Genomic DNA, 24684 nt, shown 5'->3' with positions numbered 1-24684 from the left:
GTGGCTATTTATAGATCAAATAAGTTACAGGAAGGTTTTGTTATTTAGTCAACTAGTCTAATATCACATGGGTCACCTGTGAATTTGGAGAAAGTAGAAAAAAGAAAAGAAGAAAAATTGAACTGAATGAAAAAAGTATAAATATTTGCCCAAATAGGTGTCTTCTTTTCAAAAAAATTTTCCTGTGTTTAAAGACAGGACTCTAATCTGCATTTTCTCAAATGGCACCAGCCTGTGACTACATATATTAAGGTCTAATATTAATGCTCAGATGACAAGCGTTCATATCTGCCATTACAGAATTTCTCAGTACCCCTGCCACAATGTCTCCCAGTTTTTTCTGGGAGTCCTAAGGGAGGGGTCTCACATAAACTTATAATCAGTTTGTTTATATTATTCACTTACTGGCTGTTATGGTGGTTGGAAAGCTCTTTGTTAGGAATCTCACCATTCTCCCTCATGCCAGGATCTTCCAGGAGAACACTCCTCTCCTATAAAGGTGTCGTACCCAAGTTCCCTCTAGGTTACAAATCACCATGCTGCTGATCACCTTAAACTGCACCATGTTGGAGATTGACTTGTTCTATGCAGAAATGAGGAGAGTATTTCTCTAGCCAACTCTGTCACCTTGAAGTACTACTACTTATGCTCTGAGTATCACAAAGTCTCCTATGAAAACACTTCTTTGTGCTTTTATTTATAGCCCTCAGCATGCAGTCCTTTATTATGTTTTATATCTTGTGTCTTCATTGGAAGCATCTGGGATATGAAGGTTCATCCCAACAGGTATTTATTCTCCCACACACATCAACTCATGCTAATAGTTTGCAGGGAGGGCTACTACTCCCTCAGTTCATCAGACATAAGCAAATCCTGAATCCTAGTAGGGTTCAAATGGGAACTCTACTACACCAGAACTTGACTTGGATTCAAGATGGCTTTGATAAAATAGCTACTGGAGAATGAAGCTGTAAATTCTTGGTATTATATATATACATATGTGTGTTGTGTGTGTATGTGTTTAATATATATATGTATATATATATACACACACATACATATAAAACTCTATCCCACAAAACTTGTAATTTGTTTCAATATGATATGCTTGATACCATAGGCAGTGCTATTTTTTCATTAAGTCATCTCTTTCAGTTGCAAAACTAACATCAAAGGAATGCCACATGCTATAACATGTATTTTACTTATTCTGCATTTATCTAGATATAAATATGAGTAATGTACTTAGTTGTAATGTTTCCTTAAGCTACTCTTTTCCTACATGCTGAAAAACCTTCTATACATATATTCTTTTTGGATTTATTTAAAAGGTGAACCAATAAGTTTTTTCCTTTTGCAGTCTTCCTTTAGTAAATTTAGCTACTGTTACTATGAGTAAAAGAGATAGGCATGGGTGGAGGAGATATGGAGAGGCCAGTACTTATGTAGATAAATGCAATGTGAAAACAAGGACCTACTCTTTAATTACTGGCATAGAAAAAATGGCAAAGAAACAAAATTACTTCCTGAACCACATTTTATCACCTGACTAGTTGCAAAGAGCACGTTTTGCCTGTTTTAATCAAATGAAAATCTTAACCACCTGAATTTAGGGCTGTAAAGAATGTTTATAACAGCTCATGATCCTTGACAGTAATTACCACAGTACTAAAATGGTTATTTAGGTAGAAAGTGGTTAGAATCATTAAGAAACATTTTATCGAGTTAACTGGTTAGAGAAAGAATTAAAAAAAATATTTTTTGAATACAAACTATTACAACACCTGAGAAGCCCAAGGTGTAAAGTGTATTCAACACTACCAACTGAGGTGGAAAGAAAATTCCAAAGCATGACAATCTAGAGCAATTGTTAGTAGCACCTGTGGTGGGGCTGAAGTTAAATAGAAAGAAATAGAAGGCATTTGTTTAATATATGATCTTGCTGAAAGAAGGATCCCAGCACAGTAGCTTTTTCCTTTTAAGATTAGCCAGATGTGGACGTTTCTAAAGACATAAGGATGGAGCCACAGAGAGATTACAAATGCTGGGAGAGAATGGCAGACACAAGAGTAAAGGTGACTGACAAAATACAAAAGCTGTTTCCTTTTCAGTCATTTATACACAACTTGCACTAAATAAAAAGGTACATTGTATACATTAGCAACCCACATAGTCTGGTTCTTTCACTGCCCCGGCACGATTAGTAGAGACAATTTGGCCAGCGGTGTCAACTATTTACTTTTTCATCAACCTGCTGTTTGATCAGCAATTCTTTAAAACTAACAGTAAAAGGGAAACACACTCAGAAATTTAGGAAGTTTTGATTGGCAATCAGGTGTCAACCCTAGTCTAGTCTGTTCTATGAAAGGCTTATACTTCATCTTAGAAGCTGAGTGACTGTCTGCTCTGTTTTCGACAGTCAACAAGAAGCCATGCCTTAGACCTGTTTGGCTGCTGTCCTGGGTAGAAGAGTTTGGCAGCCCTAGGGAGATGAATTCTTCAGCCTCGGATCCGCCCAGAGTAAAGAAGCAACACCCTCTCAACCACTACTCTGTTGCTATGAAACAAAAGACTAGGAAAGTGAGCGAAGCAGGAAGTCCCGCCTTTTAGCCGGAGTCCGCTTTGGCTCCGGTTCCCAACGCTCACGCCCACCCGCCCACTCCTTATTGGTCAATTCCCTAGTGCCTTGCATCCTTTCTTTCATTTCCTTTCCCTTTTCCACTTTCGTTCTCGGGTGAGTCCAGTCCCGCCATTTCCCTCCGAATCCCTTTCCATTTGGGACGTGCGGCGAACCGACCTTCCTCTGGGGCCATTGTGTACTGTGGGAGACGTGGACCGGGTGGTAGTGCGAGGAGGACGGGCGCCTCTCGCCCATTGGCACCGCCCGCTGTCGGGCAGGGCACGGGTGCTCGGGATTGGTCCCGTCGCGCGCGGCCCCGCCCCCGGCCCCGCCCCGTCCCTGGCTCTCTGTGTGTGTATCCTACAGGGGTGGGGTGGCCAGCGAGTGGTCTCTTCCCTCCGGCTAGTGCTGCTGCAGCGTCCCGCGGCCTCCCCGAGAGTCGGGCGGGAGGGGAAAGCGGGCGTGGACTGGTCTTGACGGTAATTGTTGCGTTTCCCTGTCTCGATGGCCGGTGCTCTGGGTCACTCCTTCCTCTGGAGCGGGGTTTTCACGGCAATTACACACTCCCTGCCCGGGCTGCCCACGCACCCTGGGCTCGTGCGCGTAGAGTCAGACCCGCGCACACGCGTGTCTCTGGGCAGCTACTGCGCCGAGAGGCCTGGAGGGAAGGGGGCGCGGGGGAGGCTCGACGCTGCTTTCCGCCTTGGGGGCCCAGGGGCAGCCAGGCGCGGGCCACAGAGGAAGAGGGGACAGCCCCGGCTTCCAGCTGCTGTCGCCGCCGCCGTCACAGTTTGAAGAGGGGTATTTAAAGCCCGGACCTGGGCAGGGCCAGGGAGGGAGGAAGAGGGAGTAAAGGGAGACGGGCGGCTGGGATTGCAGGCAACCCGGGGAGACGAGCGCAGAGCGCCCGAGACGGACCGGGCTGTGGGCGCTGTAGGCACGAGGCGATACTTTGTCGTTTCTCTGTCCACCTTCCTCCTCCAGCTGTGATCCGAGAGTGGCAAGGTAGGGGCCTGAGCCGGGAGGAGGCACAGATGTCCCGAAACAAAGCTTTGGACCCCTTACCCCCACCCCACTTGGATGAGACCAGAGGCGAGGAGCGAAAGAAGTGAACTCTCTCCTCCTTTCTGTGCCCGCTCTTGTCAGTTTCTCACTCTCTTTTAAAATGCGTTATTTGTGTGTTGGTTTATATGGCTCTTAACTTGGGCGCAACTCCTCAACCGCGTTGGCTGAAGAACTGTGTGTTCGTGTGTCCATGTTCATGAGTCCGTAGTTGGTGGTTTTAGCGGGTAAAATCCAAGTCCTAAGCCTTTGTTGACAGCAGACGTGCCCCTTAAGCTTCTGTAGAAGTATCTTTACGTTTATATAACTTGACGAATTCTAACAGAGTGAAAGTGCGGTTTTTGAGGGAGGCTCCCAAAATATTTTCTGGGGGCTTCAGTTTTAGTCTTTTGAATTGGGATTAAGGCAGGGAGGGGAAAAACAGAACAGTGTGTTCTTATCTAGTTGGAGGAAATCTATGTAAGTTTTTATTGTTATGAGTTTGGTATTAATCAAGCCTTCATTACTTGCATCTTTAACTCTTAGTGTTCCAAAAACAAATCTAAGGTCATTGCTACTAAACCTGTTTGTTGTGTGTAAAGATTGAGAGTGTAAATTCACACACTATTGAAAAGTTGAATCTGGGGCCCTGGATTTTGTTCTCACTGGTGGAGCAGTATGTAGTGTGTACAAGTTAACCTGTTTTCTGTTGGGTAAATATTTTCATGACCAACTAACTTTTTTTTTTTTTTTTAAATTTCCCTTTCAGAGAACTAAGATTCCAGATGGCAAATTCTATGAATGGCAGAAACCCTGGTGGTCGAGGAGGAAACCCCCGAAAAGGACGAATTTTGGGTATTATTGATGCTATTCAAGATGCAGTTGGACCCCCTAAGCAAGCAGCAGCAGATCGCAGGACTGTGGAGAAAACTTGGAAACTCATGGACAAAGTGGTAAGTTTTGTCTGACCGTGTCTGTACACAGCAGGGTTGACCCTGGATGTGGCTGGTTTCTCCAGTTTTATTTGTACTGTTACTTAATAATAATTATTGTTGTAGCAACAATCTTTGCTTTGGATTGACCATCTTTCTTATATCTGCTCTGGGTGTTTAGAAAAGTTGGGTTCAGAGCTAAGATTTGTTTTTTTACCTTTTGTCCTACTCCTCAAGGTTCAAAGTTCCTCTACATGACTCAGACATGCAAAGTTTTTACTGTTGGCTGCTCTTTGTTGGTGCATGGCATAGAATAGTTTGGATGTGTTTGTTACATTTTATGTAAGGTTGTCTTGCTGTTAGATAACAAAAGAGTGTATACACTCTGCTGAGAATGATAACTGGGGAAAGAACCAGATCAGTCCTTAAGTGAGGAAGCAGTGTTTGAGAGTTTCCATTTTCATCTTTGAGAATTCATTTTCATTGAGGAACTTTTTTGCTGTTGTTAATGATAGAGTTACAGTTTCTTTCATCTATTCCATTTTGAAACAGGAAACCTTTTTGATTGCACATTGTTTATTGTGAAAGGAAAATTTATGATGGAGGTGGTGGGACTGAGAGTATCAGAAACTTCTGTGGTTTCTGCATGTTGCTTTCAGATGAACTACAGTGTTACAAGAAGAAATAATGCTGGCTGTCAGTGCCCAGAGAAGTCTAGGCAACCTGAATACTTCACAAGGGTCTATGGAGAAAACTGTAGCTGTGTCCTATTTTACCAAGTAGGATTATGAAATAAATGTAATTAAGATGTAGCTTGCTGCTGTGCAAAATTAATAGTTTTGCTCTTGAAGCAGTAGTACTGTACCCTATATATTGGTAAATGTTTGTAGCGCCTTATGGTTTTATTTCATACATGTTTGGGGCTAATTATAAAGTTAGTTGATCCAGGGCTCTTGATGTCTTTATAACTGCAGAAATGGAGGTTTAAAAAAATATTGCTTTGTAGGTGTGTGCTAAAGCCTTCACAAAGTCATATGGTAGCAGTCAACTTTACTTTGGTTCGTAACAGTGTTCAAATATTTGCCGCAAAAAGCCACTGTCAGTGGTATTAGCAATACAGGAAGGGGATAAGATTTACTTTATTTTCATTTCTCCTTATGAGAAGCACAGATGGGTAGATGAACAATAGATCTGGCATTATATGGCTGGTGATGCTAAAGGCAGAGCCAGAATATTTTTGTTAGATAAATATCCTTAGTTTTAGGATTCAGTGTGACCTATTTAAGCTTCTGCCAATTTATTCAAATTGTGATATTAAAGTGCTCCAGACAGAATGATGTCATAGTGTCAGAACATTGCAACTTGCTGCTTGAGGTCAGGTTTTGATTTTAACATTGGATACTTAAGAATGAGGGGCATGCAGTTGGAAAAATTGTATATATTTGACAGGCACAATACTAGCTGTCTTTGCTTTTCTAAGGAGTAAGCAATTTAAGGTCAGTCTCATGCCTGAACCATTAGTTGGGCATAAGAGAAGGAGATTCAAGGTTTTTCTTTAACTTATCTGTTAAACGAGTGGGCAGAAATGGGTCAGATTCTACCAGGGAGCTGCTCCTCTCTCCCCACCCCTTTGAGTTGTCAGAATTTGTACAATTGTGAGTAAATGTTAGAACATCAAATGAAAAAGATTTATATAAGAAGTGGTAAACTGTAGGTAATATAGAGTCATTATTTTTGAAACATTAAAAAATGTGTGTGTAATTTTGGTCTGTAACCGATTGTTAACCTAAGTTTTCTCCTCTTTTAATTATTTCACCATGGGTTATGGTAAAATAGATGGTTGTTTGATAGTTAAGCTTCTCCCATTGTTTGTTTTTTTAACCCTTTTGTGGGTTTGTGTTTAGCCTCTCCAATTGAGAAACTTGACTCACGAGGAAATCTACTACCTAAAGTCTCTACTTAGTGGAATGCGGGTATCGGTGTTGGCCAGAGGTGCACTGTGTGGCTTTCCCTATTTGTCTTCATTATTTGTCAAGGCTGAAAATTGTTGTGTTCATTTATGAATGCATTCGTGGGCTTTGTGGAGGGAAACCATATAAATCATTTTAAAAGAGTTCAGTATGTTTATCGCTACTCTATCTCACAGTAATAAAAAAGCATTGATAATTACTATTTGGAAAGTCTATTTTATTTAATTGTGTAATGCAGAAGGATCACCCACATGTGTTTGTCTTTCCTTCCTTGTCAGTGGTGAAGGAAGTGGTTCATGATATCAACACTGTCCTGGTGATTACATCAGGAACTTTATTATTAGTCGAAAAGTGAATCCCTTGACACATTACCTGTTTTGTAAAATAACTGCAATAGTGGGAGTTTAGCTTCTGAATAACGGAAAATAGTAACTTTCAAATCTAACTGGTAGTTATGTAAAAGGCAAGGTTAAGCATTTGGCATTTTTTCTTTATGAAGCCTCTGCAACAAGGTCAAATCTTAGAAGTGTAAAATTGTAAACAAACAAACAAAAAAGTACGGTATGTTGTCTCAGCCACTTATAAAGCAAAATAACATCTCACAGGGCAGTGAAACAGTCTTAGACTGTAGGGAAATGTGTAGTTACACCATTCCCTGGCCTCTAGAATTTAAAACAGTCAACTGAAATTCCAGTTCCAACTAATTGTTATGTTTTCAGAGGGCAGGCTTTCTATACAAGGTCACTGAGAGTGGGAGGGAGTAATTGCTCAGCTGTGTTCCTTGTAAGATGTAAAGTGTTTTGTAAGAAAACATCAGTGGCACAGACTTAGCAGAGTGCATTTATTGAGAAAAAGAATAGTAGCATATCCCAAAGCATCTCATTTAGACATATTTTCTGGTTTTAGTTCTACATGTCAGTGTAAGTCAATAGCTGACCCCAAACTCTTCAGGTCAGTAGATGCCTGTTTGATATAGTGACAGAACTATTACTCATGAATACACAGCAAGGTTCAGATACACCTGAAATGTGGAGTCTGTTACAAAGCTCTTACAGAGATGGAGGTTCTTAAACACTTAAACATTTCTTGAGGACCTACTGTGTTTCTATGAAGTGCTTATTACCTGGGGATGCAAAGCTATACAAGATATAACTCTGCCCCTGACCTGTCATGGAGCTCAGAGACCAGCATCAGAGCCAGGCATGTAAGTGGATAATTGCCATGTAGTATGGAAGGGGCTGTAATACAGACCTATACAAAGTACAGTGGGAGCAGTCGAGAACATCTGTCTTGTTTTTCTGGCCACTGCTCAGACCGTTGTCTGTCTGGATTCTGCTGGCCACTGCCTTCAGGAATAGCAGTACTGTACTCTTGTTGGAAATGCTGTGGTGAGGGTAAGGAAATGATTGCTAATCAGTATGGTAGGAATGATGATTTATTAATGTGAGGTTCCTGCGCATGGTTTTCACAAGCATCTTAGCCAGGTGATGGAAAGTGGAAGAAACAGTTTTCCATCTAATAGATACTAAATGTACTGAGCGTACATAGATGTTCAGGAAACTAAAGAGTAATTAATTGATGCTAAAGAGCAAAGCAAGTTGAGTACCTGCCTACGTTTTTGTCTTGCTGTCCTTGTCATTCATTTGAAATTACATTACCGAAAGAGTTTTAAAAGCATTTAAAAAGTGATGATACCAAACAGCCTTTTCCTGCTTTTAACCCTCAGTACATTTAGTACACTTGCCAAGCTTGGAATATAATTTATTCTCTATCTTTATAATTTCGCTTCAACCATAATATATTTTAAAGTTTGTCAATCAAAAATGCTTAAATTATATGCAGCTATTAAAAAATAAGAGTAAGTATTCTCTTCTGAGTTGAATTACTCACACCTCTGAAAAATATTGCATGTGGAATAACATTTAGGTTTAGGATGCCTATTGTTTATGTTTGTTCGGTTTGAGAATATCACTGTCCTTGGGCCCTTGGAACAGGGAATATCATTTATTTGAATTATTCTTCACGTATTTCTTTTTCCTTAGTTAGGTTGTTCTATATTAGCAGAATCATGGGCCCTAGTAGACTTGGATATGGTAACACATTGTGTGTCTGGCTTATTTTGTTTACTACTGAGTTAGATTCTGATTTGTGCTTAGATAAATGGAGTGATCCCAAAGTTTGCCTCTTATCACTTCTAGGTAAAGCTTTTGGATAAAGTAAAAGAGTTAAAGGAATCCTCCTAAGAGTTCCCTGGCTTTTTATCTGTGTGATGTGGAGCACACATTTAGCAGAAGCCTTAATCAGTTATTATCTTTTAAATCCTATAGAATTTTAACCATTCAGATTTTGAATCAACTTCTTACTTTCTTTCAGAGTTGCTTTCTATGCTGTCTATTTATTTCATCATTCATTTATCATGTCCTAAGTCTGGAAAGATAGAGAATCATAGATAACCATGTTATCCTGTAGGGTGTAGTTAAGTGCTGTAATACGGTGTAAATAAAGTGCTGTAACACAGCGTCTGGTAGATGTGAGTGTTGCTTGCTGGGGTGAAAAGTTGGTGTAGAATGCAGCATAGTGGAGGTATTATCCAGCTATTTTTTAGAGGATGCTTTGGATTCCAGTGAAGTGAGGACACATCAGACAGAAGGAATGATGAGTAAAGGGAGATTGCTGAGTGAAAGAAGGTTGGAGAAAGATGAAGAGGCTTTGACTGTTTTTTCAAGGAATTTGGACTTTATTTGGTAGGCCGAGAAACACTGAGATGTTTGAGCAGAGTGAGAGAAAGTCAAGGCTATGCTGTGATAAATTACTGTCTTGACTCTAGAAAGGATGAATTAAGAGACAAAAAGAAACCCTTAAAAGTAGGAATAATGATCAAGAGGAATTAAAACAGACTGGGCAAGAAATAATGAAGGGCTGAGCTAGAGAATTGACAGTAGATTAAGCAAGTGTTGGTTCAAACGTGGGAGGCATTTTGGAGTAAAAATCTAAGGTCCTGGTGACCCTTCAGAGATAGAGGATGAACAAGAAGTTGAAGTGAAAGTGATTCTTGAGGTTTTCAGCTTAGTTGACTATAAAGGCAGTGATGCCCTTAATGAGATAAGGTACATAGGAAGAAAAAGAGGAAGCTTGGGGGCTGGTGCATGAGAAGTTTGTTTTTTGGCCATGTCGAGTTTGACTTGCCAGAGTGAAATCCATTTTGAAGTCAGAAAATTGAATGTGCAGTTAAAGAGAGAAGTTGAAACTAGAGACATATGTTTGGTAGATATGCCCATAGAAGCAGCATTTCAAGCTATAGAACAACAAGAGAGTTGGAGGGCAGAGTAGAAGGTGAGAGGTGGAGAAAAAGTTAGAGATTGGAATTCTCGGCTGTATCGGGTGTGTATCTATAATTAGATGGCAGTGAAGGAAAGGGAATCCTGCAAAGAACAGTGATGAGACAGATAGGAAAAGAATGAGAGCATACTGATTTCCTGAGTAGAGATAGCTTTAATGAGGATCTAGTTTCAAAGTCTGAGAAAACCAAGTTCAAATGGAGAAAACCAAGCCGAATGAAAGTTCAAGAAGTCATTGAATGTCTTGAGTCGAGTCCATTGTTGATCTTTCAGTGTAGTTTTGCTTATGTGACAGCTAGATGAAAACGAGTATGTGGATTATTTAAAAATTGTTCTAGAACTGGGACAACTAGTGTAAAGAAAGAAAGTTCTGATAGATACCTTGAGGGTTTGAGCAGAGCATAACTTTGTGTGTAGGTGCTGTTGGAGAAGTTCACGGATTTAGGGGAAGGAATGTAGGTAGGGAGTGATTTAAGATGTAAGGGAAGAAGAAATAATTGATGAAGTGGCATCCTGGATTACAATGTGAGAAGGAGAGGCTAAGAACAAGTAGAAGGGTAATCCTTGGTAGATAACTGAAACTTCCACTTAGATAAGAGGGAAGTGAGGAAATATACAGAGAAGTTTTGGGGAATTTTTAAATTTTATGTTGGGTTGTCAAGAAGTGATTTAACTTGTAACATTTGTAATGTCTAAATCATGTTTTAAAATTATATATTATAGAATAAACAATATATATTTAAACTAGTTTTATAGCAATGAAGTGCATAAATAAGTAAAAAATTGAAATGGAAATCAGTCCTGAGCCTTTATATTAAGATCACCTTAAAAACATGCTGTGACTTAGATGATGCCACGATGCTGTTTTTATCTACTCTGCTTGGGCATATATTTAAGATATTTTAAAATGTATTTGTAAGTGCTGATTTTCTCCTAGTAATTAAAGAAGCATTTTGAAAATATCCGACTAAATCTTTAGCTTTTTAACATATTAACATTTAAATAATTGTTAAGCTCACACTGTTTTCTAATAGGAATTACAAAAAATAGTTCTTAGTATTCTACCTTTCAAATGATTCCAGATCAGCTGAGTACCTATGTACTGATTCCAAATCAGTAGAGACCTGGGCTTATTAGCCTTATCTGCTCCTATTCTGTACAAAACAGGAGACTTTTTAAGGATTTCAGGTAGTATAACAAACTTTAGGAACTAAATAAAAGAACTCTTAATGATCCCCAACAAGGCGGCCAGTGCCCTTGGTCTAATTCTCACATCTTTGCAAAACCTGCAGGGATTTTGCCATGTTGTGGTACAATACGGAAGGCGAAGAAATCCTAAAAAGTTGCCAGTGCCCAGTATGTGTCAGGTATTGTGCAGAGCACTTTACATTTCCTCTTCTGAGAATTTGTAACATCTTTAGAAGTTTTCATGGTTTCCAGAAGAAGAAACTGGCCCACGGTTGTAAAGCTAATAACTGGCAGGGCTAGATCCCAGGTTGGTTTGGTTCTGATGCCTGTGTTTATAGTATGAAGATTCAAGCACGCTGCTTGAATCTTCCTCTTTCCAAGAGAAGTAAATCAAAAGGATCTTTACCCCCTATATTTGAAATGATCAAGTTCTTTCCCAAGCTTTGTATTCATTTGTAGACAGGTTTATTCAATATAGGTATGGACATCCTGTTTGTAATATTACTTTACTTCTGAGAGGTTCCTCCTTAACTTGTTCCTTTCCTCCTTTCCTCCATCAAATATTTATTGCGCATCTACTATATGCAAGATCCTACATTAGGTGATGGAGATAGACCAGTAAGATAGATATGTGAACAAATGAATACACAATTGACATCTTAATTACAACTAGTCAGTTATTTAATGGTGCTTCTTATAACAATAAAAAGGTTATAAAGAGGTTATAAAGGTTATAAAGGTTATAAAAGGTTATAAAGGTTAAAGGTGTCTTTCTAAAGAAACCTTCTTTGAAAACCATAAAAGAATTGGTAGTTTCCCCCAAATCCTGCTATGATTAATTTCTAGACTCATAACCAGTTATATGCTAAGCTTCTTGTTTTGCCCGATTAATATTCTATGTAGAAAGAGTTCTGTTTTATTTTTATATTTTTAAAATTTTATGCTGTATAAGTTTTTATGCTTTTATATACTTAGTGGTGTGATTTGCTGAACTAAACTGTAAAGAACCCAAAGAACTCACAGATCCTTTTTGTCATAATGACATATTTTTAAGTAACTGCAATAAGGAATCTCTTACAGCAGTTACCTGAGGAGCACAAACAAGGGATTCTTTCAGGCTTCCCATACTATCTTTAAAAAATGGGATATTTCATTTCGCAGGTACAATACATGATTTAATATAACTGAATGCTCCATGAGGTGAGGTGTGTTTTATAATGAAAGTCTTCTATGGTATGCGCACAATTCCTTACTGTTGAAGTTTCCATTTGCTTCAGTAGAATTTCTTTCATAGGTTTCAGGGCCTGGTTTGAACCTTGTTTGCAGAAAATATGTTAGCTGACCTAATACTTCTTTGTTACCTTTTGGCTGGAAATTTTAATTAAAGCACAGTCAGGAAACTGTTTAAATGCAAGAGTGTTCCAGAATAATTAATGGCTTTGAAGATTCTTGTAGCCCTAGTAAATCCTGTGTTTATATTTGTGCCTTTGCTTTGATATGGTTGAATATATATTTTATGTATGTGAATACATATTCATGTGTTTACTGAAATACACATGTAGTGCCATATTAAATATAAAATATATTTTTTTATGTATGTGAGACAATGCATATATAGACATATACAGAGAGGTCTACTTAAAAATCTTTTTTTTTTTTTTTTTTTTGTGGTACACGGGCCTCCCACCATTGTGGCCTCTCCCCTTGCGGAGCACAGGCTCCGGACGCGCAGGCTCAGCGGCCATGGCTCACGGGCCCAGCCGCTCCGCGGCATGTGGGATCCTCCCAGACCGGGGCACGAACCCGCGTCCCCTGCATTGGCAGGCGGACTCCCAACCACTGCGCCACCAGGGAAGCCCTAAAAATCTTTAAATACATTTTCAAGAAATACATCAGGCAGTTGTCTACTGTTATGGAGAGAGTGCCTGACTTGTAAGTCCAGACAGCAGGGTTCTGAGCAGTAAACTTAACTAGGTTCCATTTCTGTGTTTAAGTATTGTTGTGTAACAAGTAAGGAGTTGGTCTTGGTGACCTCCAAGGTCCTCTTTAACTCTAAAATCCTTTGAGCCAATGACTATAATGGAATTTTTAGCCCAATTCCAATATTAAATGTTTTACCTTTTAGTTCAAAAGCAAAGAGTAATGAACCAATCCTTTAATGTACCAGTTGGTGGCCTAAAAAGTCCATCAGTGTATAATGTGACTGTAGATGTGTTCTTTGTGAAAGCTCTCCTGTGTTGGGACCCGCTTTCATTCTAGGGAGTGACTTCGTTATTTCTAGAAGTCTGACTCATTTGAATCTGAACTTGAACCTTAAATGGTGAGCTTGATTTTTCTCCTTAAAATACTGGTTTTAGAAAAGCAATTTTTCTCACCCTGGCTTTCGCAGTTCCTTGCACATAGCAGGCACTCAATAAATATTTATTGAATTGAATTGAATTAGACCTGCTAGGAAGTCATAGTCCTGGCATAGGGTTATTCATTTTCGGCAATTTTCGGCAAGAGTTGACATAAATCACAGTTTAATACTAATCCAACTGATGAACTGCACAGTCAGCGGCATGCAATAGTAGTTCAGCATTTTATGTTGCACTTGCCCAAGTGCAGATTTAGAAAACTGTGTGGCCTACAAAGGCCTTGATGAACTGACTCTAGCCTATTGAAGATCTCCTCATTCCACTCACCCAGGGGCTCCTATGCCCCCACCTTTTAGAGTGACTGCACTGACTGCTCTTCACACACCCTCCTCTCTGGGGCCTCTCAAGCCTCTGCACATCCCTTTGCCTGGAATATTCCTTTTGCAAATTTAGGTATGCCTTTCATGGCCCTGCCACGTAGATGTGTCTGCTTCATTCCTCCTCTAGCGCTTTGTAGTCTCCTCCATTATAGCACTCTGATTCTCCTGTCATTCTTTTCTAAGCCACCAGTCTTTTTCACTAGAACACTCCTTGAGGACAGGTGTGTGATTTATTCATTGCTGTACTCCATAGGGCCCGAAACAATGCCCGACATACAAACGTTTGTAGAATTAACAAATGGGTCCTCAAGTTCCTGTAAATTTGCAAATGGAGTAAAATAAAAATGTAAATGAGTTTAGCCAGGGATCATTAGTTATATGCCTAATTCTAATTAAATTGTGATATAGTTAGAAGATCAGGCTGAGATTCATAAGATGCAGACTCTTGTGTTGGATTAATGATTTTTCAATAGTCGCCTTAATCTTTGTAGTTCTTAGTTTCTTTATCTGAAAAATGAATGGATTGGACAGGATCTTCACTAAGATCCCTTAGAGCAAGAATTACATTGCTCCTAAGTTAATTATAGAGAACTAGGTCTCTTCTGCCAGAGTCCTTGAGGCATGAAGTATGCTCTAGTCATCTATAATTTCCTGGCACCAAGCTCAGTACCTGGTATATAGTAGTTATTCAAACAATTTTACTGAATAAATCAATACTCAGATAGAATTATAATTTAAATAAAACAAATGAGAAAAAGGCCACGTAGCAAATAGTAAATTAAAAATTTGTAACGTTTAAAAGAATCTATTAAGGAACAGTGATTTGGAATGTCTGAAATATTTTTATTTATCAGTTAAAAAATTCACCAGTTGGAGGAAATGAATTTAAAGTTGCCTAGCCCCCCTAACTACAAGTTAATAATTTATCAGTCTGTGACATGTTGTACCAAGTTTTATGTTGCTGAAATTAAACTGCCTGCTGTAGGATGTTGGTGGTGATATTTTTGAAATTTGTGTGTACTCGTGATATTATCTTTTAGTTTTAAGAACTGAAAAACCATCTTGTTTCAAGCAAGATTTGTTAAATCATTGATATATTTGGAACTTCATCTGTCTTTAGGGGAGAAAATACTATTATATAGTTCAATCATGAAAATAAGGAAGTAATATAATAACATCTGTGTGTAAAAATACATATAAAGAATTTCAGAATCAATCAACCAATCATCTATACATCCATTTATTAGTTCTGTACTGTATGCTAGACAGTTCTGCTTTAGGCACTGTGTACAAAGTGGAGGGAGATAGAACGCCCTTAGTTAATGTGAGAAATGGTTGTCTTAAATTAGGGGCTGATGCTTGATAGTTTGAGCCAGGCTTTTTTCCCCCACAAAAGATATGGTCATTTCTCAAAGGAAGCAAGTGAGAAAGTAAGTTTAAGAGTACTTTTTCATTTGTCATTTCCTTGACTTATTGTGTTTGTGGTTCTTGAAATTATTAACGTTCAACTCTTTTTCATTTGGCCGGGGCACTTTTTTGAGTACCCAAAAGTGTATCCATGTTTTTGTGGAACCTGAAATTTAGAGTGGTCCTTTTAAAGAAAAAAGTACAAATACAAAATTGGGTATGAAAAGAAAGACCATTAAAAGAAATGGTTAAGTCCACAAACATCAGAGAAATAATCTAGACTCTGTACACTTATTATTTTTTAAAATTTTATTTATTTATTTATTTATTTTTGGCTTCATTGGGTCTTCGTTGCTGCGCGTGGGCTTTCTCTAGTTGCCGTGAGCGGGGGCTACTCTTTGTTGCGGAGCACGGGCTGTAGGCGCGCGGGCTTCAGTAGTTGTGGTTCTCGGGCTCTAGAGCCCAGGCTTAGTAGTTGTGACGCACGGGCTTAGTTGCTCCGCGGCATGTGGGATCTTCCTGCACCAGGGCTCGAAACTGTGTCCCCTGCATTGGCAGGCAGATTCTTAACCACTGCGCCACCAGGGAAGCCCTCTGTACACTTTATGCTTTGATTCTCTTCCATTGCCCACGTATGCCTCCAATTCTGGGTACCATTGGACACATTCAAATTACGAAATTTAAACGTGACCTTCCTGCTCCTGTGCTGGGCTGGTCAGCACCATGAGCACTTGAAATATTCCCGAAGCCATTCTTGTATCACAATTGCTGACAGTGATTTAACTAGTTCCAGAAGTGACTGCGTTCCTTACATGTACCTTCCACTAAAGCCAAACTAAGTGTATTTCAACTCAAATTCCCATTAGCCAGACTCCAGAAATGCCCCCAGCTCCTTCAGTGCCACCCAGCAGAAGGTTAAGTTTGACAGAAGGGATGTTGCACTGGGAAAAATACAGAAATCTTAACTAATTGTGTGTAAAATATCTTGCTCTTGAAAACTTTACCAAAAAAATGTATGACGAGACCTTTAGAAGAGGGCCAAGTGTCTGAGGGACCCTCAAGCTTCTGCTTCATGAGCTTCTCAGTAACTCTGCTTTGATGTGTACATTTTGCCTTTTGTAAGAGTGTGTGCCTTTACACTATGTACACACTTGTGCAATTCCCAATGAGTTTATTTAAACAGTCGTTTAATTGGATGGTTCTTTATGCTGTGATTGGAGGGGTAAGAATGAGAGATGGGTAAAATTGCTTATGACTAAATCACATGAACATGTAGAAAGAAGTGAACGTAGTAGTAGAATTACTACCTTTTCATGCTAGCAGAAGGTATGGTTATGCAGGCAGCCCTAAACGCCCCAGTCGTTGGGTGGCACCTGATGGAATGACTGAACCGTTATGTAACATGTGTTTCTAGGCCTGGGATGTAATGTGAAGAGGTGGAAAAGACTTGTTCTGACCTGACACCCATTTACTACTTAATAATTCAGTTATTAAAAGAGCACCTGTTTTTAGTACTTCTCAGGGTTCGGGAACAATACACCAAAACGTAAATTAAAATCTATCAAAGAGCTTTAGCTGGGAAAATAATCTCTGAATGTGAGATGTTAAAATGGGCCAGCAGATGAGGCCCATTCCCTCATTTTTGTTTAAAAAAGATACTGTTAGTGATATATAATAATTAGCCCATAGGTGTTCTGTTAAGCCGTGAACAATGGGATGTTGAAGAGAGAATGAAAACTTTCGGGGTTGAAAGTTAAGGTCTGACATAGAAAAACTGAATGAGAAGAGAAGAGAATAGTATTTAATTGTATGAAAACAGATGGGAATGTAGATTCTTTGTAGATTGCTGATGATAATTTTAAAATCAAAATGTATATTATGCAAGGCAAAGAAATAGTACATAGTTTGATAATTTTCTCAGCTCTTCTGTGAAGGAAAGTGTTGCAGTTCATATGAAAGTGTTTTATTTCTGTCTTTGTTTCTTTTAGGTCAGACTGTGCCAAAATCCCAAACTTCAGCTGAAGAATAGCCCACCATATATACTTGATATTTTACCTGACACATATCAGCATTTGAGACTTATATTGAGTAAATATGACGACAACCAGAAACTTGCCCAACTCAGTGAGAATGAATATTTTAAAATCTACATTGATAGTCTAATGAAAAAGTCAAAAAGAGCAATAAGACTCTTTAAAGAAGGCAAGGAGAGGATGTACGAAGAGCAGTCGCAGGACAGGTAAGAATATTTCAGGTTTTATTTTTTTCAGGGTTAAGGTCATTTATGTTGCTTTTTGTTTCACAGTTAGGATGAATGTTACCATGTGTTTGTTTTGGGGGAAATATCATTGCATTTGTGTATTCGCTTTTCATATTATTTAAACCTTGTAGTTTTACACAAGGTTTACACAAATTTCTCTGTGTCAATAGCTAGTTCATGAGACAGTGTTCTTATTTTGTTTTAATAGCTTTATTTTTTAGAGCAGTTTTAGGGTTGCAGAAAAATGACTCAGAAAGTAGAGCTCCCGTATACTCCCTCCCGCCATTTGCCGTTTCGTCGATTATTAAAAGCTTGCAAAAGGTGGTACTTTTGTTACAGTGATGAACCAGTATTGATACAGTTTTATTAACTAAAGTTCATAGTCTGTATTAGGGTTCACTCTTTGTATTACACGGTTCTCAGAGTTTCCACAGATGTATAATAATGTCATATATCTACCATTATGGTATCATGTAGAATAGTTTCACTGCACTAAAAATGCCCTGTGTCCACCTATTCATTGCTTCCCTCCCCCACTGCCTCCACCATACACCTCTTGAAGCCCTGGCAACCACTCATCTTTTTAAAGTCTCTATAGTTTTTGCTTTCTTCAGAATGTCATATAGTTGAAATCATATAATATGTAACATTTTCAGACTGGCTTCTTTTACTTAACAGTATGCCTTTAAAGTTATCCCATGTCTTTTCATAGCTTGATAGTTGGTTTTTTTTTTTTTTATTACTGAATGATACTCCCATGACATGGATGTAGCACAGTTTGTTTATCCACTCACCTATTGAAGGACATCTTGGTTGCTTCCAATTTTTGGCACTTATGTATAAAGCTGCTATAAATATTGGTGTGTAGGATTTTGTGTGGACATAAGATTTCAGCTCATTTGAGCAAATATTTAGGAGCATGATTTCTTGATATTATGATAAGCCTATGTTTGGTTTTGTAAGAAACTCCCAAACTGTTTTCCAAAGTGGCTGTACTGTTTGCATTCCCACCAGCAGTGAGAGTTCCTGTTGCTCCATTCCACCAGCATTTGGTGTTGGACAGTGTCTTCAGGACGTAGTCTTGATTGGAGGTGTAGGTGTGTAAGATGTGGGTGGAAGATGTAACTTCAGTTCCTATACTTTGACTATTAAGTGAGAAGCAGGGGCAGTGATGACTGAAGTGACATCAACTGAATCCTCATTTTATAGCCAGGATTTTTGACTTAGAGACTCTTCACTGAAGTTTGTTTTTTGGCTCTTTCAACGTTAAATTTCATGATCTATCTTAAACTAAATAGAGCAAATGATAGAGTTTTCCACTTCTGGGACATTTAAGTTCTATCTAGAATGTTCACCGATAGTGATAGTCTATTTAGATTTCCAGACTGGAAAATAAACATTAATTAAAATATATAATATCTTAACGTAGTTGAGGTGAATTTTAGTTTAAAACTCTTAACGTCTCTGGATTTTAGTTTTCTTAGATATAGGAAAGACCTCTAAGAAATCTCTAAGGTTTCAGGTCTGAAACAGTAGTCTCATATAGTCTAATGAAACATAGGATTGTGTAACAGAAAGTTCAGTTATCTAGGTATATAGACTCTGAAGTTGTTTGTAAATAGCAGCCGAAGAAATACCCAGAGTGAGTAAAACCGTCAAATTCAAGCATAGTAAAACCCTCTGCCAAAGGTAAAATGGCATAAATGTTTCCGTATTTATCATTTGCTCTCTAAATTAGTGATGAATCCTAACATAATCATAGGAGTCTAACCAATTATGTAACTATGGGCTCATCACTTAATATTCTTGGACCACAGTTTATATATCTTGAGGGTGGTGACCCTTCTAGTTAGCTGCCTTTTAGCTCCAAGCTCTAAGACCCTCCCCAGGACTGTTAATGGGCATTTTGAATTGCCACAAGGTTCCAGAAGTAAGGAATAGAAATATCATAGTGATTGCTTCTTCTTATAGACTTCCCAAGAATGGCCAAGGTTATGGGAAGCCAGATGTTTATGTTTAAAACTGTATTTTCGCCTTGTAGTTTTAACGTAGATCTAATAAAACTAACTTGTTTTAGAAACATCTTTACACTTCTTTCTCACATTTGGCAGCCCTGAGATTGTTCTTGATATAGCAATGTAATCCATGAAATTTTACTTTTTAGGTTATTAGATCAGTGAGAAGGTGTGTAACTTCTAGGACTAGGAATTTGAGTCGTGTGTTTCAATTGGATGTAGTAATATATGATGGGGTAAACTTGTATCTCACTTTTACATCTTTGTTAGAAACTTGAAACATTTCTAACTCAGGAAATGTCTTATAACTACCATTTCATAAATAAATTCAGATTTTTTTGGCTTTTTATGTGGGAGCATATCATGGTGGAATCTTTATAAATTTTGGTTGTGTGTAGATTTCCATAGATGATGACAGACTGCATAATGCTAACTGATCACAATGAGGCAACTCTGTGTTTTAAGTGTCCAAGTAAATTTTGTCACTGTCCTAAATTCAATTCTAAAATAAAGTTTATTAGCTTCTGTGATGGTATAGCATATTTCTAATTGGATTTTTCTTTCATCCATGTTCAATTTTCTGATAATGTTCAGTGGCCACTGTGTTTATGCAAAACTTACATTCGATAAATGATCATAATTCATAATAATGTACTATTCTTGGTAACTGTAACAAGACATAAAGTTTTGATTTATGTTTCTTTTAGTAGGAATATATATATATATATATATATATTTTTTTTTGCGGTACGCGGGTCTCTCACTGTTGTGACCTCTCCCGTTGCGGAGCACAGGCTTCGGACGTGCAGGCTCAGCGGCCATGGCTCACGGGCCTAGCCGCTCCGCGGTATGTGGGATCTTCCCTGACCGGGGCACGAACCAGTGTCCCCTGCATCAGCAGGCAGACTCTTAACCACTGTGCCACCAGGGAAGCCCTAGGAATATATTTTTAAACGTTCACTTCTGTGTTCCCTTAGATTTCCAAATGTAACTGAGGCTAAAACGTGTCACTGTACACGGAACTCTGGATGTTTTGCTGTATAGAATATAAAAGAAACTCCTTAGAATGTTCTCAGGGTTGGTAAGCAATTGAATATTCTTTTTAGTAGTATGACTCTTATCTAACATGTATTACACACTGCTAATTGGGAATATTATAAATTCTCTGAACAATCTTTTTTTTTTTATTCTGTAAATAATGTCACTAGGGACATTAGTATTTTTTGTTTGTTTTTTTGCGCGGTACGCCGGCCTCTCACTGTTGTGGCCTCTCCTGTTGTGGAGCACAGGCTCCGACACGCAGGCTCAGCGGCCGTGGCTCACGGGCCCAGCCGCTCCGCGGCATGTGGGATCCTCCCGGACCGGGACACGAACCCATGTCCCCTGCATCGGCAGGCAGACTCTCAACCACTGCGCCACCAGGGAAGCCCGGGACGTTAGTATTTTTAAGCTGAAAATGAAGGACAGTAATACTAGAAATAGTAATTTGGAGTTCATTGACTAAACCAGCATTTCCCTGAGAGATTCTGTACTTTATGAGTACATGAATCAAAATGTTTATTTTAATGTTCTTGTTGTATCAAAAATAAACTTCTTTGTGGATTTGTTTTAAATGTAAGGGCAAGTGGGAAAAAAATCAGGCATCAGTTTTGAACTAGCTGTGCTTTGATTGATTGCTAAAATATGAGTAGCCCGAATTTTTAAGGCAATTTCACACAAATGTGATAAATATAAATAGAAAAATAAATAGATATAGCAAATGGCGTGCAGTGTATTCCCTGTGTAGCGGGTGAAAGGTAGAAATTATAGTTAGGTAAGTTTATTTGCTGTGGAAATAGATATTAAGAGTGCGTAATGCAAGCCTTTTGCTTTGAGAATGGGTGGAATAATAATTTCTGGTAGAGGCAGCCTGCATGCCTCGTTTGACGTTTATAGTAAACCTCTTCCTTCTCCAGTATCACTTTTTCCCCAGTTCCCCCTCCCCCGCAAACAGCTGAACCTCACACTGAGTTGGTGCTTCTCCAGCAGTGTCTAAACCATTCTGAGCTGGTATTTCTGGGAAGAGTAATTCAGTGATTTCTGGCACACATAACAACGTTTTCAAGTGAATGTGTGGAGTGGGCTTCAGGAATCATGCAGAGAAGGGACAATTTATAGTTTCAAGCACAGAGAAGAGGAGAAACTTTATAACATATTGCTTAAATTTTTAGTGGCAAAAGTCAAAGTGGGTGTGAAGGTAGTTACAGGTGACAAATATGAAATTGACAGGAGATGCCTTTCCTCAGTGATGTGGCTGGCAGTTTCGTCAGTTGACCATTTTAATAGAACAATATTTACTCTTTCATATAAAAAGTTATGTATTAATCTCCTGTTCTTCAAGCCCTGGTGTTGGACACTGTTTTTTTTAGAGCACCCAGAGGTGATGGCATAACGATAATCAGATTTTCCATATTTTAGAACTGCTTCAGTGAACCAGAGTGCTACAATCCATTTTTCCCTCCCACACTCCGGTTTGCAATCACTGGAACAAAACCAGAAGTCAACTGAGGTAGAAAAATAGCTCTGAGTTTGATAACCTATCTGTGAAAAAAATAAAGGCTTTTAAAAAATTCATGCCAAAGAGTAATACACAGATGTTGTCTTATTATTAATATCATTTGAAAGCCCCTGGACCATTCTTTATGCACATGTGTTGTAGAAAACAAATCATAGTGTGCATAGCTTGTATAATAATACTCATTCTAAATGATATTATTTTAAAAAAAGTATTTTGACATTAAAAAATTAGTTCTAGAAGATGTTAGCCTTTATTTAAAATCCTTCAGGAGCATCAGGCAAAATCTTTTTCTTTATTGACTATTTTGGCTGAACAAAGATAAACGTATAGCCTGCTACATTAATGAAGTGCCTTTCCCTCTAAAGAACTACAAATCACTCTACTTGCTGTTTATGCCTGTGTTGTAATTCATGAGATAGTGTACCAAGAACATTTTGAAACTGATATACTAAAGAGAAATGGTTAAGTTAAAAGTTGAAACAAAACAACATCAGCTACAACAATAATAACAGTAAGGGCAACAACAAAACACAAAGCTGCAAACCAACCTGCTTGCATTCCTCATACCACTGTATGACAACATTGCTTTGGCCAAAGAATAATGCATTAATTGAAATGTTTAAATTGGTATAAACATGAGTACTTGTTGATTACATGGTCATGAAAGCAGTTTTGAAATTCCTTGTGGGTTTTCAGTTTAACCATAGGAAGAGATTGACCTGTGTACACAGTTTGGGTTCTGTGGAATAGTTTTAATTATTATGGGATCTCACAGGTTAATGGCCTTGTTTATAATCCCACATCAAATTCCACATTTTCTCCTGGGCAGCCCTGTACATTGTGAGAAGGACATGAAGAAAGAGTGCAGGAATCTGGTGGTGTGATGCCATTTCTCCTCCAAGGTTTCTTTGTAACCTTGGTTGGTTTCCTGACTCCAGTAGTGTTTTTTCAGTCTTTAACTTATTTTCTGGATATTCACAATATTTGTTGGCTAAGACATTTCAGCATCAACAAATGAAGATGTCGTTTGTTTCAGACTAAATGTTACTGTTACTCCATCAGTCTGTTAAATAGTTTTGCAAATCTAATAGTAGTTTCTAGTAAAAATACTCTTTTTTTTATTATTACAGTAACCATTTGCAGGAGAATTAATCTTAGGGAAGTTATGTTATCTATAAATAATTTGTACAGTATTGAATGCATTGCATTTATTCTATGAAGTATCTATTGTTTAATGATGCAAGAGAAGGAATGGTTTATACTCCTTTAAAAAAACAATTTTGTATTTTAAATATTAACCTAATCTTTCTGTTTCTCTTTTTATTTACTAATGGTGAAAATTGCAGTTCTTTTGCATTTCATGAGGACAAGGGACAAGTTGCAAGTAGAAAAATATGATTCCTAAGTAAGTCAAAATAGGTTACTGATAGGTTTGAACACAACTATTTTAATATAAACATACTCAGTTGCTATTTAATTTTTTCTATATGTATCTGCATTCTAGGCATTTTTTTTTTCTTTTCAGTGGAAGAACAGAGGAAGTGGAAGATTAATTTGTGATATTTTAAAATGATAATATATAATTTGGATTCAGAGGAAAATAATAATCAATCCTTTTAAGTAGAAATATGTCTGCCAAGTAGGAAATGGAATTTTCTCTAGGAAAAGTGAATATCTTCCTGAGATTAATTTATCACGAATGAATAGAAAGTTTATTTAGTCTTGATAAGAATGCTTTCATTCATATTTAAAGCATCTGAGAGATGTGAATATACTTTTCTAAAGTTTGGAAATGAAGGGCCTTATTTCTTTAACACACTATGAGAGTAGAGGCCACAAGAAAGTTTTCTAGACAAATGTTTTCAAAGTTAAACAAAGGGAGTCTGTCAGAGTGGGCAGGTGAGAGCTTGCAGAATCTTTGACTCTTAAGGACTTTGGCCAACTACATCCCTGCTGCTTTGCTAACTGGATACAAAGTAATTTATGTGTTGATTTTCATGTAAGTCAAAAGTGAAGGGTTTCTCTAGTAGTTTCCTCTTTGGGATATATTTTCAAAATATGAAAGAACACAAATTATTCTGCTATTCAGATATTCAAATTTAAGAGTAAATCCACTGTCCCCTGTTTTTAAGTTTTAAATAAAGTGTTTACAATTAATCCATTTATTTGCTGTTTATTTACTTTTTTCCCCCAGCCCTGTGTTAATACCATTCAGTCTCTAACGCCTGGTTTATTAAGTATTAAAACTTTTATTGCAATTCATTTAAATTCCTTCCAGGTCAAAATATATATTATATACACGTGATATTTTGATTTTAAAATTGGAGAATTTTTTTCCTTGCAGTTGAGAGTTGATTAAAGGTTCATAAATTGCTGAGTGGTAACCATTGTATCATAAGACAGTAAGCCAACTCACAAGACTCAAGTGCACTTTATGGTTGAATACCTTTTATGTTTTTCAGTCTTAAGGCAGTTTATTAAAATTGATGTTTTCCTTTCAGTAAATATCTGGTGACATTCAAATTTGATAATTAAAATCCTGAAGCACTCAAGAAAGAATGCCTGTTTTCAGTTTCATAATAACAATACTCCTACAAAGAAGGTTGATGAATGATGTCT

General features: G+C 38.0%; 1 protein-coding gene across 4 annotated transcripts in view; it reads left to right on the top strand.

Annotated features, from left to right (window-relative positions):
• Positions 1–24684, top strand: part of CBLB (Cbl proto-oncogene B) — a 410825-nt gene that overhangs the window by 193441 nt on the left and 192700 nt on the right. For 3 of the 4 annotated variants that reach the window (XM_060298033.1, XM_030861086.2, XM_060298034.2), the window contains exons 1-3: positions 2981–3099; positions 4431–4614; positions 17222–17472. In XM_060298033.1, the coding sequence (XP_060154016.1) occupies positions 4447–4614; positions 17222–17472 (419 nt within the window). In that variant the 5' untranslated portion in view covers positions 2981–3099; positions 4431–4446. Of the gene's footprint in view, positions 1–2980; positions 3100–4430; positions 4615–17221; positions 17473–24684 lie in introns of those variants that run through there. The other variant, XM_060298032.1, reaches the window with a different exon arrangement.

This window comes from Globicephala melas, chromosome 4, assembly GCF_963455315.2.
Source record: "Globicephala melas chromosome 4, mGloMel1.2, whole genome shotgun sequence".
NCBI lineage: Eukaryota > Metazoa > Chordata > Mammalia > Artiodactyla > Delphinidae > Globicephala > Globicephala melas.
This window is presented reverse-complemented; position numbering and strand designations above follow the sequence as displayed.